Source organism: Gambusia affinis, linkage group LG07, assembly GCF_019740435.1.
Source record: "Gambusia affinis linkage group LG07, SWU_Gaff_1.0, whole genome shotgun sequence".
NCBI classification, from domain to species: domain Eukaryota; kingdom Metazoa; phylum Chordata; class Actinopteri; order Cyprinodontiformes; family Poeciliidae; genus Gambusia; species Gambusia affinis.
The window spans coordinates 6,127,363-6,145,878 of NC_057874.1; the positions used below are offsets into that span (position 1 = coordinate 6,127,363).

General features: G+C 41.6%; 1 protein-coding gene across 3 annotated transcripts in view; it reads right to left on the minus strand.

Annotated features, from left to right (window-relative positions):
* The window catches only part of LOC122834324 (cadherin-4-like), a 301,525-nt gene that overhangs the window by 97,085 nt on the left and 185,924 nt on the right, over positions 1 to 18,516 (minus strand). For all 3 annotated transcript variants that reach the window (XM_044122665.1, XM_044122664.1, XM_044122666.1), the window contains 2 exons: positions 10,338 to 10,564; positions 673 to 855 (listed from right to left, as the gene is read on the minus strand). In XM_044122665.1, coding sequence (XP_043978600.1) covers positions 673 to 855; positions 10,338 to 10,564 — 410 coding nt within the window. The remainder of the gene's footprint in view (positions 1 to 672; positions 856 to 10,337; positions 10,565 to 18,516) is intronic.

The window sequence follows — 18,516 nt, forward strand, 5'->3', positions numbered from 1 at the left end:
AAGAATCATGTTTAAATGAACAAATGTGGAAATCCAAATCAAGCTGTGAAATTGTCTGGAGACCTTGTACACAATGGCAGAAAGAGTTTAATGGGAACATCAGGGATCTTCAGCAGGATGCTGCGCTTTAATGAAAGCCTTCTTCTTCCGCTATTACACGGGGAAAAATAGACACTTAGTTCATGCTAAAAAATTAAAAAGAAACGGTTTGCCAGCTGTTTTAACAAGCACAGAATTCCCACTCTTCAGTAATCCTCAGGTCTGCAGCTCTGAGACCAAGCATCAAGTGGGTATTTGTCTGCCTTCCAAGCATAGATTTTTTTTCCCCCCGTCTCCTTGTCAGTTGATGCCCGAAGGCCCAGAATACAAATCATTTGGTATTATGATGTAAATCTGAGTAAAGTGCAGTGTTTTCCCTGTACCTCCCATGCGTGGCAAGTAGAAAATACCAGTAAAATTGTGTCTCTTGGCCTCGTGGTGAATGAAGATATGATACAAAGGCATCTTCCCCAAGTTTTTCAAATTCTATTCTTCCCATAGACCTAAATAAGTCCTTTAAAATCAAAGACGTTTCAGAGTGCGCGTTCGAATGGGGTTTTCTCTGTGATCCAACGGCACGCAGAAGTTTTCCGAAGACGAAGTCATGTTTGCTAAAATCAGACTGTCACTCACCCTGACAAGCATGTGTGGGAAAGGTCCTCGGGAGTTTTCAGGAACGTTGATAGGTGGGATGACCCAGTCTCTCTTCTGCCGCCTCAAGCTGTTCGCAGAGGAACTTCTCTGATGTCTTCGAGAGAACTTGATAACCCTGGGTTGGGACTCCCACACCCGTGACAGCATTTCTTCAAAGCCGATCTGAAAAGAGAAAAAAGAGAGAGTGCGTTGTGAATCCTGAGATGCAGCAACAAAAAAATAAAAAATTAAAATTTGACAGCTGATCGGTGCTGAGGGGAATTTGGCTGGTCAGAAAGTCAAAAATGAGATCCCTTTATGGTTAGAGCAACCAGGTAGTGCTAACAACAACACTCTTTGGTGTGAAAGTTGTTACTAAGTACAAAAGAAACAAACTGTGCAAAAAAAAGTTGTTAAAAAGAAGAAGAAGAAATAGAAAGATGTAACAATTTCGGATGTATTACTTAAAAAGTGAAGCCTGTGATTCGTTCAGGCTGCGAGGGAGCGAGAGAGAGCAAGACTTCCAGCAGGTAACAGGAAGGCTGAATGTTGGGTTTGGACATTTTCTGCAGGTATCTGACCAATGTCCTGTGAGTTTTAAATGAACCATTGCCTCCAACACACCTGGCTCATATTGCTGAATTACATCCAACATGTAATAAAAATCTGTTAAGTGTTCTGTATGCTAGGACACTTTTTAAGGTTAATCAGTTTAGATGCTTGATACCACAAAGAGTGAATTAACTCTGTGTTATCATAAAACTGCTGACAATCTGGGACTCTACACCCACTGGTCCAAAAGAGAGAGAAGATAAGGGTGCAGCACTTGAGTGGAGTTCAGAGGAAAATTGACAAATTGGCTCAAGATCATGAAACAGAGTAGTACAAAACGCTTGTTACAACCAAAGTATGCAAAAATAAAATCTATGAACCTTCGAGACTCCCACATACACTCCATGGAGGTCCGAGCGTACTCGATGTAGATTCAAAGTGGCATTAAATTGCTCGAAAGTACATTTTGTACAACTGCATACACAAACTCGTGTCGCAGCAGAAAACTGTTTACATCGAACTGTTTCAAACTAATGGGGTTGAGAGTCGACGTAACCAGTCCAAGTGGCGCCTGACTGCCACTTTGTGATGCACTGAAAGGTGTGCGGTGGAGAAGAAACAGGGTTAAAAGACACCAATTCCTTAAAATAATGCCACATTGCTTGCTTGGAAACTCTGAGCAGGAAACCTGAACCTGCCCGAAGCCCCACGACTCCTACCTGAGACGGTGAGGATACACCGTGCATGGATGTGCGTGCTTTGTTTACAACCCCGCAGGGACGTTTTTAATTTAACGTTTCCTTCATCTCTGTCTTTCCTGTTTGTCCCTGCTGAAGACTGAAACAAATGAGGTATCCCCCACACATATACCTCAGATAAGCCTTTCTTGGCATGAAACAGATAAACATCTGTCTGATAATGAGAGAAGTACCCTGCAGTTTTGTAATCATCCCAAGATGAAAACAGTTTTCTTCAAATTGTGTTGAAAGCCTTAATATTGTTTTGGTGTTTCAGACCACGAAGCTTTTGCTTTTTTCTTTTTTTTTTGTTATTCCCAGCTTATGTTTGAGGTTTTTGAAAATCTCCCAGTGTTCAGCACTCATGTAGGAACGTATGGACGGATAAACAATCCCCACGGCCGCTCCTCTGCGATGCCCTCCGGCTAGAGCTGCAGAGGGAAGATTGCGTTCTTACTCAGTTTGCCTCGTGAAATAAGGGTTAGAAGGGTGTGTAAAGCCGGGTTTTTTTTATTTTTTCCACCCCGATCCTTTATACTATCGTCATGTGTAATATGGTTGTATTGCTGTAATCCACCTAATCCTATTGTTGAGTCTGCACCCCCCACCCCCACGTACAAACACACACACACACACACACACACATGCTCGCACGCGCTCGGCAGCAGTGTGTCGCTGTCACCTGAAGCACGGTGGAAATCCTCCTGCTAATCCCACCTGGACCGCACGCAGCGCAGCCTGGCGGGCAGCTGAGCACACGAGCGGCAACGCGGCCACGTCTCTGAAATGCAAACCCGGGGCCAACGGTCCGGCCTATCAGAGCGCACCTGCTGTGCCTGTGAGGGAGGCCGGCCGGAAGCTAAGCACTCAGGCAACAGCGGTGAATGTTTTTCCATCTTTCGTCTTCACTCGTTGCATGTTCAGGGCTTAGCAAGCCCCGCCGGCATGGGCAGACATTTTGGACAGAGTCAGCCGTTCCCACCTGAGCGGGAAGCTTTTTTTTTTTTTTTTTTCACCTCAGAGTGGCCAGCTTTCTATTATTCCTATTGCGATTTGACACAGTAGGGGCTTCCACACGTCCTGTATTGGTGCCCTACGTCCCCTGCTCTTTTGTCAGCCGGTACCACGGTATAATCGGCTGACAGTGTTTTTCAAAGTGGGGCGAAGAGGAGGGCCACGGCGAAAACTGAGTGAGTTGAGTAATGCTGTTGGATGCAGACAATTACATCCATGCCAACAGATCGCTTGTTAACAAGGAAAACTGACAGTGTCCTAAAATGTGCTACACAAGTTTGATGTATTATTACCGTTTCTGAGCCCCTACTTTCTCCAGGCGCTCAGAAATGTTCCACATTTACATGGTAGCTTCACACAGTTGTCAATAATAATAGGCTACTAATGGGTAATGGCTACATTTTCTTAAGTGACTTTTTAGGTTAAAAGGAACTTGTAGGAATATCTTTACTGCACTGTGCTTTATGCTTTTACTTTAGTAATATGAACTATTGCTACTCTTACCTGAGTAGATACTGGTGCAGGTGAGGCAGACAGTCGCTGGTCGAATTAGTTTTTATCTTTGAATTTGTGCCATGTAGATGTTGGACAATGGAAATATTCACATTTTGTGATGTCATAACCTTATAATTCAATATTTACTGGATGGGTTTTTATGTGAAAAATCAACACACAATAATACACCAGTGTAAAGTGTTATATTGTTCTCAAAATGTTGGGCATTTATTCTTTTTAAATCCCATAATTATTTAAGCCTGCTCCTGATGGCTGATCTGTGAAAGCTGAATACTAGTGCACACCAGACTTCTTAGATTTTTATTTGCAAAAAGAAAAAAATTAAAATGCATAATAAGTTCTTGTCCTTTTATTTTCAATTATCCACTACTCTGTATTTGTCTATCCCATAAAAACCCAGTGAATGCATTGTAGTCTGTGATGGTTACGTTACAAAATGCGAATAATTGGTCCAAATTCATTTTGCAAGGCGCTTTCAGCTTTGCCAATCCTCGTATAAAACAAATAACCCAACAAAAAAGCGAATGTTTAGTTTAATGTGGATAAAATACGATCCGTGACAGTTTATGTGAGTGACATATACGATGAGCCACGGCTCAGTTCTTTTTCATCTACGCCCGTCCCAGTAAACAGCTCCTGAGATAAACTCCATATCTCCCCTCCCAGCCATCAGTGGGAAAATACAATGAACGACCAGCCTCTCCCATACAACAATCCACCAGCTGATGAAGAGCGGATGATAACGGGGATGAAATATTGCATTGGTCAAGCATCAACATTCCTTTAAAAGAAATGAAGAAGGGAGACGGTCAGCCAGAGCGATGGGAGTCAACAGAAGAGCTGTCGTTGGATGGAAGTCTTGCTAGTGGATGATATCTGCATAGTGGCTGCATGTGACTGTGACTTTCAAACAGCATGGCAGATGAAATGCTGCTGGCATTGGGACAGAAGCAGAATTACAGAGAAGAGGGAACAACACAGGAAGTACACTCTCAGTAAGCTTCTGGAAAACAACAATGTGTGCCTATCCAATATGGCATATCTTCTGGCTTGTTTTCCTTCACATACATTTTGTAAGGTTCAAGTAGCCAACACCAGTTTGGAACCTCTTGTGCCTCCAGAACCATCTTAATTCTTTACGGCGTACTTTCTCCAGGCGCTCAGAAATGTTCCACATTTACATGATAGCATCACACAGTTGTCATAGATTTGTTAGCTGCGTATCCATGGTGGAAATCTCTTGTTCCGCCTCAACACAAAGTGCTCTAATGGACCGAGATCTGGTGACTGGGGAGGCCCGTTGGAGGACAACTATCAAGTTCAACATCCCAGATGTGATTTCAACTTTGTGACATCGAGCTCTATCCTGATGGAAGAATCCAACAGAATACGGGTGATGATGAAGTGATGGACATGGTCACCAACAATAATCAGAACGGAGTTTAAAACCAAATCTGTGGACGGCTTCATGCTTTTCATGTTGTTTTTTTCTTTACCAAACTCTGACCCTATGTTAGGGAATCTGATAAGAGTCCAGTTTGAGAGAGCAGTGTAAACTTCGGTTTTCTGTTCGTGGCTGCTTTTGTGTGAGATGCTGCACCGCTCCTCTCCAGTCCCCTCACCTTTTCTCTTTTACACACGAAGCCTCCCACCAACTCACTTGCATCTTTGAGAGGTTAACACCAAACCCACTGTCCACCTCTATGGTACTTAGATCCATAATTGTGAAGAACAAAACCCATCTCACTATTCATAGAGAATCTCTTAGCTGGATTATTGTTGGTTAACAATTATCAGACTGATAATTATCTTATAAACCTCTTCCCTCTGTGGGTTAATCAGACTGAGCAGCCTGCAGGCCTCCTGTCCTCCTAATCATAACTGGCTCCTGGAGCTGATCCAGGTTATGTTTTAGTGACTCCTGAGTCCCAGGGATGTTGTTCCAATGATTTTGTACTAAGTCAACTGATTGATAGCTTTCATAATGTTAAGAACCAGGCACTAAGACTGTTTTGGTACTATTGAAGAACCATAAGATAATAAGTGAACACTTTTGTATTTTTCAACAACAATAATAATAATAGACTTTATTTATAATGCCCTTCATAGCTTGAGATATGCATGAAGTTATATGCTTCTTTAATTCATCCAATCTAGAATGGGTCAGAACAGTTTGATCCAATACGGTAGAAAAATAATAACACTCATTTACCTACTAATTATCTACTACCTATCTATTTCTGATAGATAGGTTCACCTGAATGATGCAAGGTGGAACATTTTGACAGAAGAGGCCCCCAGTGTGGCCTTTAGCAGCTGTAGCTCATCTCCTTCAGATGGTACCGCACATGTCTTGGTAGTAACAATTGTTGTTTCAGGTGCGGTTCCATTACTTTTATCTTTTGAAAATGATTTCTTCAGCTACAAAAGATAATTGGCTCATTGAAATTCCCAGTAGATCAGCAGTTTTTGAAATACTCCCAATGCACCAGTTACCAACCACCATGCCACATTTAAAGTTACTTAAGTCTACCTTCTTCCCAATTGCACTAAATTACCACACAAAAAAAGAATAAACTGGAAATATCTTCAGTTGTGCCTAAATAAGTGACATTTAAGAACATATGAACACGATGAATGAATGGGTGTTTGTGCTCGTGTTGAGTCTTGCGTGCTCATGAGGGAAATCTCCTGAGACGGCCTTGATGCAGGCATACGCTTAAAAGTCTGATTGTGTAAAAATAATTCATGGGTGTATCTGTATGAATGTGTCCCTGATTGAAAGTGCATGTGCTTACATACATAATACAGGAACAGTGCGTGCGTGTGTCTCCTCGGCTTGCTGGGGGCCCTTGAACCCTAAAGGCATTGAAGAGCCAGCTGCCATCTCTCAGTTCCCAGGCATCCCTGGACACTGCTGCTGCGTGGCAGTCGTAGGGCCTGTGCGCCCAGAGCCCCGGAGCAGACATCTGGAGGTTATCTGTCTGACAAACAGGCATAGCAACACAATAAACGTGTTCTCCCTGCCAATACTCTGTTCGGCATGTCTTCTTTTTACTACTGAAGATCTCTTAGCTGAATCAGATCACAGTGAAAGTCTTTAGTAAGAAACATTCTCTCCTGAGGTCCTTTAGCAAAAAGGGGGTAAAAAAAAGAAAAAGTTTCCAACACTGAAATCAAACTGTGACAGAAAAAAACCAAAAAAATATTGAAGTTGTTGATACTGTTTTCCTGTCGAGACCCTCCGCTTTCCATTGTAGTCTCTAAACGCAATCTAAAAGTTCGGAGTTCAAAGCACTTTTGCTTCTGCTCCATTTCCGATGACCGACAGACCCTGGGGTCCCGCGTTCCAGCCCGACAACCGTTGTTGTAATCTACCCCGAACAGGAGAGGCTGCTTGGGTGGAGCGCAGTGGAAAATGCTAATTAGATGAGCACTAAAACCTGTTCGGGCAAACCGGCGGACTACGGATTCATCGGTGCATAACCGAAGGGGGCTCGGATCTGGTTGAGACGGCAAACAACCGAGCCATGAAATCAGCCCGAGTTGGAGAGCTCTCCACGAGGGGAACCTACCTGCGGGAGGTGTGATAGCCTGAGTACATAAACGCAGCGCGAAGGGCTTTCAGCCAAAGATGCTCCACACTTCAAATGCAGGAAAATTAAATGCTAAAAAAAAAATTACCTAGTGGTACACATTCAAAGTATGCTAATTTCTGCTTCTGAAACAGAACCGGGAGATATCGAGCCGGTTATTAAAAGCAAATTAGTTCCCTCTCACTGCTGCTGCACAGCAAAACATGCACAGCAAGAGAAACGTACATTATAGAGCAAAAGCGAGTTTATTTACAGAGCTAAGTGTATCATGGTTTGTAAGAGCAGACCAAGTCATCCCAAATCTGAAGAATTAATGTCTGAATGCCATATACAGTAATACAGAAACATTGGTTTAATGTCTGCCATCGTAAAATCAAAGACACACATATGACAAAGCAAAAAATAAAAATAAAAATCTAATTACAGGCAAACTTTAACAAGCAAACATTGTTTTGACAATCACAATGCCTTGAAGAAGTCTTCACACTCCCTAAAAATCTATTGGATTACGTTAGAGGAAGTCTTGCTTCAGATTCCTATTTAGATTTGGTCTAGACTTTGACTTGACCATTCTAACAATAAATATGGTTTGATCTAAACTATTCCATTGAAGCTCTAGTTGTATGTTTAAAGGCTCAACGCCCCACTGGAAGCAAATCCCTTAAAAAAAGCAAAACTAAAAACAGATTTCTTAAGTCATGAAATATGTCAAATTCCACATCATGCAAATACTTTGGCAAAGTTTTGCATCCTGCAAAGCACCGTATGCATGTCAGTCCAAACCCATTCTGCCGAAACTGAAGTTAAGTTAGAGCTCTTCAGGCAAGTCCTGATGCTTACCAAAACTGTTAATTGGTGTAAAAATTAAAACCCTTTATTTAAAAAAAATAAAATCTAATTTTTGTTTTTTAGAAAATAGACTACAAAGTTTGTAGCAGTGATAAAAAAATAATAATAATTTGATTTTGTTTTCCACATTTATCCAGACTAATAATATGTAATTATATTGAGTGTTAATTATACGCTGGAACGCTGAAGGGCCGTGGTGATGAGGGATTAATGTAAAACTGAATGAAAACATAAGGAAAATACGAAAGATTCCCAAGCACAGCAACAAAGAAGTTTGGGAGCTTAAATACTGGTAAATATGTGATTGTGACATAATAGCCAGATGGGTACAATCAACAGAATGAATACACCAATCAAAGTGATCAGAGCTAAATATAAAAAATACGATAAGTCAAAATTCAAGACTCAAAATGCAGAAGTCCCCATCCATGGAATCAAATCAGTCATTTCTTGCAATATCACATTATCACTTTTATAAGCAAATTTGTAGTTTAACCTTATTTTAGCTACAAACCCCAAAAAAATATCTGTTGAAAGCGACATGAGAACACGTAAACACCACGGCGGCGAAAAGAAGTGATGCGGCATGCATGCACAAACTCATTTTCAACTATTGATGTCATCAAAAACAACACCTTTCCCTCCCCCCCAACCTCTCTCAATTATTGAATCTTTCTCTTGCTCCGCAATGTGTGAAACATAATTATACAGTGAAACTACATCACCTGGTCTTTGCAGACTCTATCAGAGTGGAACATTAGCTCAATCAATGTCAATTATTTCCCAGTCTCCATTATTGCGCCCGCAGGAGTGGGCAGAATTATAATCCTCTCTCTCTCGCTCTCTCTCTGCGACTGCTTTAGTTACACGAGTCCCGGCTGGGCTTTTCGTCATGATTAGAAACATGAGGGAACATTTCGCCCAATGGCTTTCAACAAGTAGTCCGGGAATCGAATTACGAGGGATTTGTCACTCAGCGAAGGGCTTGGTGGGATTGAGATGCCTCTGACTGAGGCTGTGTTTACTTAGCGTGGATGCGGGTTTTGGCTGGGAACGGAAAAATGATGAGAAATATTCTTGCAGTTCAACTCATTACAGATATAAGACGACCAAAAAAACTAAATATTTCAGAACATTTACAGTGTTTATGAACGGAGTATGATTGAAGGACGAAACAGTTCAATTTCAAAAAAGCTCAAGTATTCAAAGAAAATCTCTGCAAAATTTCAATATGGAGTAGTTCTGATTTTTTTTTTTTTCCACCATCTTCATCCTTTATGACTTTTATTACGTGGATCGGTATTCTGTGGCTTGACTTTCTGATTAGGCTCTCAATCAGGAAGATGCTTTCATCGTTCCTTCACAAAATGAATCGCATCCAATCAGGGACACACGTCTGCTCCTCAAATCTACACTCTTCTGCCGAATTTTTTCAATCAAATTTAATTAAGTTTAGCTTTCATCAAATGTAAGTAATTAAGGCTGGAGACTTAAACAGAGAGCTGTAATCACCCTTTGCTGGCTCATTAGAAAGAAGAAGCTTCGAGTGCCAGCCGCGGTAACGCTCGCAACCTGTTGCTCCAGTTTTTAAAAGGAACGAGATGATGAAACGACGGTGTTGAATGAAAATTAATTGTCAGGTGGCTCTCCATAGCGTGCATGCCGCTGTTTTAAATTTAATAAATTTTTTTAAAAGGCAGGTGTTTCTGATTGGAAAAAGGAAAAGGAAAAAATACGATGCTAAATCTTGTTTTTTTTTTTTTTTAATGTGGTAACATCTACTGACAGTTTCTCAGCAAATCCCAACTCAAAGACATGTAGAGCATCCAGAGGTGTAACAACATGTTTGTAGACGAGTCTGGACCAGGGGTCCCCAAAGTGGGTCCTGGAGGGCCGGCATCCTGCATGTTTTAGTTCTCTTCCTGGTGGCACCAACAACCTTTTCAGCAGGTCAATGTTCTTATCAGGCCTTCTAACGAGCCATCAGGTGCGTTAAACCAGGGAGAGAACTAAAACATGCAGGAGGCCGTTTTAGTTCTGGTCACCCTACAAATTGTAATGCCTCAATTGTTGACTGTGTGTTCTATCACTTAGTATTTTCTGTGGTTTTATAATGTAAAGCTCTCTGAAATGACTTGTGTTATATAAATAAACTCGATTGATTGATTAATTGATTGACCATTCCTCATCTTCAGTTCATCTTCAACGTGCTTCCCGTGATGGTTCAATAAACATTACTGTAAGCCATCTTTCACCATAGAAGACCACATGGCATTCCTACAGATCTAAAAGACGGTGTCACTTTGTAAAAAGGAGACACTTTACACCTAAACAAATTATGAATACACCAACAGTCAGACAAATATCAAGCCAACAGTTATACAACCATTGCCCATTGTACCTTTGTTAGCGGCAGAGGGTGAAGATGTCCGGCAAGGGCGAGCTTCACGGTGGTCTCCCAGATGTGCGGGTCGTGCAGTCCCCGCGCCGTCACCATGAACTGGACAGGCTCGGAGAGGTTGGCCACCTCCTGCTCTGTGTACACACTCCCGTCGGGCCTCACGCTGAAGTTGGGGTCGCTGCTGACAAAGCCCACCTCTCTGCTGTGTTGGCAGTCCTCAAACTTCACTGCAGAGGCAGACAGAGAGAGGGAGCAGAGGTACAGGATGAGAAGGGGGCGACGAGCTGAGATTTACTCCGCAAGGTGTTCGCAAATCCTTGACACATCTGGCAGGCTTAAGATTAAACCACATCCATCAAGACATATCTTGAAATATCTCATCCCTTCTGCTGTCACTTCAGATTCACCGCTTTGACGTTTTTGGGCAAAACAGACTGCTTATCTCCTCCTGAACACAGAGAGAAACCTAATACTTTTTCCCCCATATAACTCCTTTTTTTTCCTCCAAGTTGGACCCAGAGGTAGAAAATACTATTTTCCCCGGTTCCCCAGGGAGAGCATGAAGAGATGGTCAAGAAGCACATTAGGGTGAGTGACCAGATACAGCGCAATGCACATGTAGGTCTGGAATGACATTTCTTAGGGTTCTGCTTCACTGACCCAAAAGAAAGGGAAGCTGTAAGGAATCGCGCGTTTGCACGCGCTCACACAAATCGCTATTTCTGTAACCAGATGTCTGGACGTAAAGGTGTTTCCTGCCTTTCCACTTCACATATGAGTGATCGGCTGGGAGAGAGGCACAGACAAAGATGGTGCGCAGAAATATGCCACTGCAGCACACAAAGCACCAGAGAGAACCGACCGTCTCAGACAGAAATTCCTTTCATTCTGTTACAGGATTTAATCAACTCCCTGCTTCATTCTTTTTTTACACGCTTCGCAGCACAACTTCGACATCGACGCGCCAAATGACTGATTGGTATTTTCAACATGTCTGATACAAACAAACAGAGCAACAACAACAAAAAAAGGCACATTCTGTCCCTTGTTTCATTCTACCCCCAAGAAATGTGGATGCACGCGCTCTGATGTTATCTGACGAACTCTGGCTGCTGATAACAAGACAAATTGATTTCATAAATCACCCTGGGTTAACGCATCACCCGTTATGAGCCGCGGCAGCATGATTTCTCAAAAATCCGCCGTGAAGAATTCTGCATGGCAAGCTTTTTATCAAGCCATCTATTTAATTTATCGCTCAGCTTCCTGTCAAATGGCAGCTCCAAAAACAACAGGCTAATAAAGGCATGGATCTCCTCAGCCAGAGCGGCTTAGCATCTCGCAAACGAGGCCGCTTGTTTTCAGCCGCTGAGTAATTGCAGGCGTAATGGCGACGGATAGTAAATACAGTTCCCAGGATGTGTGCATCCGTCTCTGTTTGCGAGTTCGCAATCCGTACTTTTATTTCAAGGAGTCAAAACAGACACACACACAAACACATGTTTATGTGGCTGTCTTTGTGGGAACCTTCCATTGACTTCCATTAATAACCTTACCCCTATCCTAACCCTACCCAACACTCAATTCACACCTTAATCCTAAATCTGACCCAAAAACAGAGTTTCCCCTTGTGGGGACCAGGCTTCAGTCCCCACAGGGAGCATTGGGTCCTCACAATGTAGTACGTGTCAGGAAAATGTTCCCCACAAGGTATTACAAACAAATGCACACACATGCAGACAAGCAGTGTGTCTTTGGCTGTTGATGGCGTTTGAAATCGTCGCTTTGTTTTTGGGATCAAACATCGGTAACTGGGGTTGAGAATGAATGGATGTGACAGTATAGCAATCAGACATAATAAGACCACCAATAGCGTGTTGGTTCAACTTTTCCTGTCAAAACCAATCCTGATCATCTAATGAGAGATGCTCTATTAGACTGAAATATTGGTAAGTTGGAGTCCAAACACCTTTTGCTCCTTAAACCACCCCTTAACCACTTGCGTACTTTTAGGTATCAACCTACTGAACCAATACCAGCCACCAGGGATTACAGTTTTAATTAAATGGTCAGAAATGCTTAGATAGGTAAAAATCACAAATCACACTGCCCAAAGCTCCAGACTGCCTCTGCTAGCTTACTATCATCCTACAATGCATCCCAGCACCATTTGTTCCACAGATTAGCAACATGTACTGACCCAGCGATCTACATCAGGGGCCACAGAAATGGCATCTGTTATGAAAAATGCAAAAACAATTCAAATTAAAGCCGCAAGCAGCGTTGAAGGCCCTCGCAGCGAAGCTATGTTCTTATATGATAAAGCCTCCTAAAGGCTGCGTAAAAGTGGCAGAAAAAAGTTATAAAAAAATCGAGAAATCTTGCGATTTCAATAGGCCCTGTGCCAGCGCTTCGCTGCTCGGGCCTAATACACAATATTTCAATGAAATGTACCTGCCTGATTTCTATACCAAAAGTTTCTGTAAATTATTTACAATGCTTTCCAAAGTACAAGTACATGACAAAATAACCCCTCTTTCATGTAGCTTAGTTTAATAAATGGGTGGGTTACAATTCTACTTTCAAGTAAAAGTTACTGGATACTTGTGGTGTGATGCAGCATCAAATTCAAATGACAGTAAAAAAAAATTGGTTCTTAGAGAATGAACAGTTTGTGTTGTTGCTCAAGTTTTCTCCTTTAAGATTGTTTAAAATTTGTTTGGATATATTTTTTATATATACCAGTAGAAATTTCACTTTAAATTAGTTTTAAGCCTGATCTGCAGGATGCTCCATTTATCAGATCACCTTCTTTCTTTTCTGTCATTCAGTTCTGATGCTGACACGTCCATCTTTGGAACCTTTGGTGGTAAACTAGGTCAGCTTGGGCACCACAATGTGAAACTATGCAACTTTATACGACAAAACCAATGATGTGAAGTCTGACAGTTTTCTACCAGAACCGGCACAAACCTCCTCAGTAATTTGAGAAACTCTTGCTTGTTTGTTAGGCAGAATGACAATGAGAGACCTGTGACTCTGTTGCTGATTCGCCATTGTGCCTTCCTCTAACCACTTTTTATGAATATTGATCACCTCAGTCAAAACAAATGCACCAACCCACTCATTTAGTCATGTGGCCCTTTGTGAACTCTCTCAAATGTTTACCCTTGGCCATTTCTCCTACTTCTAAAATATTAATATTGATGACACAACATCCACTTGATGCATGACGTGCCTCCCTCCAGTTGACAGGTTCCACAATGATGGCACAATCAGTATTATTTGCTTCACTTGTCAGTGGTCATAATGTTACGCCTGATCGCTGCGTGACACAGAACTGCTTGAATTGTCCAGAGATTAATTGTGATGGCGGACATGTATTATGCAAATGACTTCAATTAGCTTGAACTGAGTGAGCTAATTGTTGACACTTAGACAGGTCTCCTGTGGTGCAGCTGGGGAAGCGAGGCTTAAGGACACGAATGTGGCTTAGGAATGCGTGTGTGTGTGTGTGTCTTCTGGGTGTAGGTGCACACAGACAGTGAGAGAAAGTACTTCCCTAGCAGATGAATGTATTACTCTAAGTGTTAATGCTTAAACTTGAACCGGCTGCCTTTTGCGCTGTAACGGTGCCAGTTGGCATGGGAACACTCAGGTGGTCCTTGAGACACTAGCCGTGCAAAATAGTGTCAGTGGAATATCTTTGGATCTTAAAAGGGCAGCTGAGTTAACACTCAGTTTACTAGTCAACGCCTGCCGGTGTGAATCCACTCTGGACTCAGATTGTAACCCAAAACTTCATGAGCGTAAGACTGAGAATAGAGATATAGCCACAAATGACTCCGTGTTCATTAAACCACAGCACAAAGCGCATTTTAATCAGGTGGTGGGATCTGAAAGCTGATACAGAAGCAAAATAGGTTTGTGTGTCAAAGTATCTGAGAACAAAAGAGACTTGAGTGTTGAAGTCAGAAGACGGGGGAGGCAGACACAACAGACAATAGATGTTTAACGAAATAAATCAAATGAACCACGGTGGGAATCATTTTCAGAGCTAACAAAAACAATTATATGTTTCAAAAAGAAAGAGTTTAGATCGATTGTGACAACTGCTAATCAAATGCAGCTTAACCGACTAATAACAGCACGACAATCTCTGCAAAAGCAAGAGGGTTTGGAAGTCGGTTGCTCTGGACCACCGAGTGTGTTGACACAATGCCAAGAGGGATGAATAGTAGCAGTGACCTTAGGGAAACAATTACTGCTGCTATTCTACCTGGAAAGGGACAAAAATGTGTTCAGAGCCACTGTATTTGAAGCTCAACATTCTACAGATTGAAAGATAATTCACAACAACCCCAACACTAACCCTATCTCTTAACCCTAACCCTAACCCTAGTCCTGCTACACTGAATAAGTATGAGCAAAATGCAGTGATGATACAACAAACTATTTCTAGGGCCCCATCAAGAGACAATGACAGTCAGACACTTTTCACCTTTCAATAAACTACCATGAAAAAAGCTATTTTTATTGTACTTTAGCTTACGGGGTGTGAATAAGCCTGGCTAATGCCAGGCTGTTAATAATGCCACTGTCATAAACATAACATCTGTTATGAACAAGAAGAATCTTTATGAATGTTTATGACTATTGTCATTTAGTATCATTCTGTAAATAATGACACTTTTAATGGAAAGTTTACACATTTAATGGGGTTTTAATGCAACTTTTAGTACAACTTTGTATTAAAAGTGTCATTATTTACCCAAGTAAATAATGTAGTAAATACTACAGTAAAAAAAACAAACTGGTCTGTGAGCACGTGGAGACAAAGACTGGAAGTAATGGCATATATTGCGTGCGTGTGTGTGGGTGTGTGTCTGTGTGTGTTTGTGCCCCAACACAAGTGGTCACAGCCATCGACCATGAATAATAATACAGTAAATACTGTAAAAAGTATTTACTGTCATCACTTCATGATGACCGTTGTACTCATTCACAAAGACTCCTTCATGTTCATGATAGATGTTGTCATGTTTATGACAGTGTCATGTCAGCCTTTTCATTTCTTTTTCATTTCTAATAAATAATATGAGCAAGTTAGCAAACAAAGTTGTAACCTGATTGCTCCTGATTGATGCAAACGAGGAATCATGTCACATGACTACCATCAGCAAAGGCATTTCTTAAATGACGAGCTTGTTCAATTTGAAAGTCTGCTGTTTACATGCATCGATGCGTTCAATGGCAGGATGTAGATATGGATTTTCTATTACTCTATTCGGCATGTTGTCCTCCTCCTATTTCAGGTTGGGCTCTGGCCCCACCGGCCCCTACCAACTCTGTGTTAGCGAAGCAACGTCACCCCCCTCTCTGTCCTCCAGCGAATTATGTCCCAGCAAAGGCTGGATTCTGCAACACCTGCAGTTATCGCAAAATAACCAACAGCTAGATCTCAGACTCCACAGGTCTCAGTTAAAATGAATGTGAAGGATAGCGGTACGATTTGAAAAAGACTCAAAAGGTACACTTTGATTTGAAGGGTTGAAGGCAGCGATTCTCTTCTCCGTAAAGATAACGACAGCACTAGTTCAATTTGCAGCTGAATGAGCGACAAGACTTCTTTGTGTCCTTTGGAGAGATGACAGTGAGGTAGACAGATTTGCCTAAAATGCAGATCATCATGTTTGGAGAAACTCTCGCAGTAAGTGTGAAGCATGGTGATGATTGGGGCTCGGTGTGCCGCCACAGAACAAAAACGCTGCAGGCCGAATTCTTCTAAAGTCCATTTCGAGGCTACTGAAATAAAAACCAATGAACTGAAGCAGTATGACCAGAAATCAGAGAGAAAATTCTGACTCAATTAAAAAAAAAAAAGGGTAAAGATGCTCTTATGACCTGTATGTAATCAAAGGGGATCCTTGGTTTTGAACTGCTCTGACTGTACAGTCAGTACCGGAAAACTTTTTCTTTATCCTCTGATGATAAATTTCTTGCAGCCATTGTCCATTAGAGCGAGCAATCAGTTATTTTATCTTGGGTTAGCGAAGTACGGCTTGTTCTTATGAACAAAAACTCAAACTTCAAATGATTAAATGAAAACCCAGCCGTAGGCTGCGTTCTCAGCCCTCCACACAAACTACTATACATCCACATTTATTCCTCTGCCAGATAACCATACATGTTCAAGTCGGTCATTACTGGCTTTGAACTTCAGCACTTCGTTATTTTATCGGAAGCACCAAATGTAAAAGAACAAGAAAGCACTGTCAGGTTTTTTATATTTGATTAGTTATTAATACACCATATAGGAACATCACACACAACATTAGACTTTGATGCCAGATAAGCAAAAATAAACACTTAAGATACGTCTAATTTTCAGGTGTAACACATAATCCAGGGTTACGAATAATATTTTGATGAAGGATATAAAGGTACAGCCCCAAAAATTGGAATCTTGCGTTAAAGTACAATATTTCTTGTGAAGCTGCAATATCACACAGAATCATTGCATTGGTAAGCTACACATGTATTGGACATTGGGATTAATACAATCTGAATACGAATCCTTTCCTTAACTCACAAATGGACATCATGAGGTCAACAATTTTTTTTCCCTTTTGACTTTTATTGTACTGGAAAAACTCAGATAAGAAACAACCAACAAAAGCACCACAATGTCTTAAAGATCTGCAAAAGTACAAAACGCCAAACTAAGGAAGTTTACCAGGTCAGGCCAAAATCGAGTTCTCTCTCTTGAAGAATCAAACTTCAGCAGCATCTGATAAATTGCTTCTTACAGATGTTTTGACATCATTTTCAAGCGTCCCACTGGCACTGAAAACAGGCTACATTGAGTTTTAATCCCACAGAAACAACTTCAGCACCCCAATAATGCTGATGTCAGTGAATCCTGGTTGGGCAAAATTTACGGAGCAGATACATCATTTGTGACATTTCAGCATTTCCGACCAAGTCTGGTAAAGACCGGTAAAGCTAAAAATTGTCCCATTCCATCTGGGTTCGGCATGCATCTCTAGTTTTGCTCGTCTTTGAAATATCCACAACTTTGCTAAGTGGCAGACTTTTACAGAGACTAGTGAGCGGCTAAGTGTTTACTGACTACTGGGATAGCTGTCTGCTCCCCTGCAGCCCTGAACAAGACTGATCCATTACTGGAAAGGGATGGACAGATGGTGGCTGTCAGTTTGGAGCAGATTTAAAGCATTTTTATCTCGTGTTGACCGGTGAGGTAAATGCACAACTTCTTTTTTCTCTTTAAACAAAATAGCATCGGACATTTTTCATTTTGAACCTTTGATAGCAGATGGATTCAAATACCGTCGAATTAAACGTAAGAGCAAGTTGCCATTGGCAACGACAGGCTGAATTATGACAATTAATAAATCTATTAGGTGTATGTAATAAATGCACACATTAAGACTTGTGGGATTAAGACTTGTATGAAATTGTTTTGGTGAATGTGTTCAACTAGCCAGTAGTTTGGTCCGATACCCAGGAGTATAGACACAATGTGACCAGATTCTGCTGTTTTTGGTTCGTTAGTGTTCTCTTAAGGCAACTCAAAGTGCTGCAGAAAGCTCAGTTCGGACTCCGTGCCAGTCTCCTGATCTCACCTATTCGATTCCTTCCAGCTCATGTGAAAATAAGTATGAAAAGAAAACCTCCTATGTGTGTTTGCCATGTTTGCCACCTTTCTTGTCTTCAATTCTTTTGTCCTGAAACAAAAGAAAAAACAAAGAAAGAAAAAGTCTACCACGTTCGGCGTCTGGCTTCATCTCCCACTGGAAGCTTCTTTCAACACAAGTGTGTTTGTGTGTCTGTGTGTGTCCTCTGTATTTTTTGCTGCACTCTGCTATCCACAGAGATGTTTGGCGGGCTGCTGAGGCCGATGTCATTCTGCTTGGCTGCTCTTCTCTGGACTTGTACGGCGCAGAAAATGCTGTCCAACAGAGCGGCTGGTGCAGCTCAGACACAGCTAAAAACAGGGCAGGCAAGCAGAAACAGCCGTCGACCGTGACGTTCCACTCATGTCGGAGCACAAACACACACTCACGCACGCAATATATGCAATTACTTCCAGTCTTTGTCTCCTTGTGCTCGCAGATCAGTGACAAAACCCAGGAGGAATCCAAGCCTTTGCTTTTAC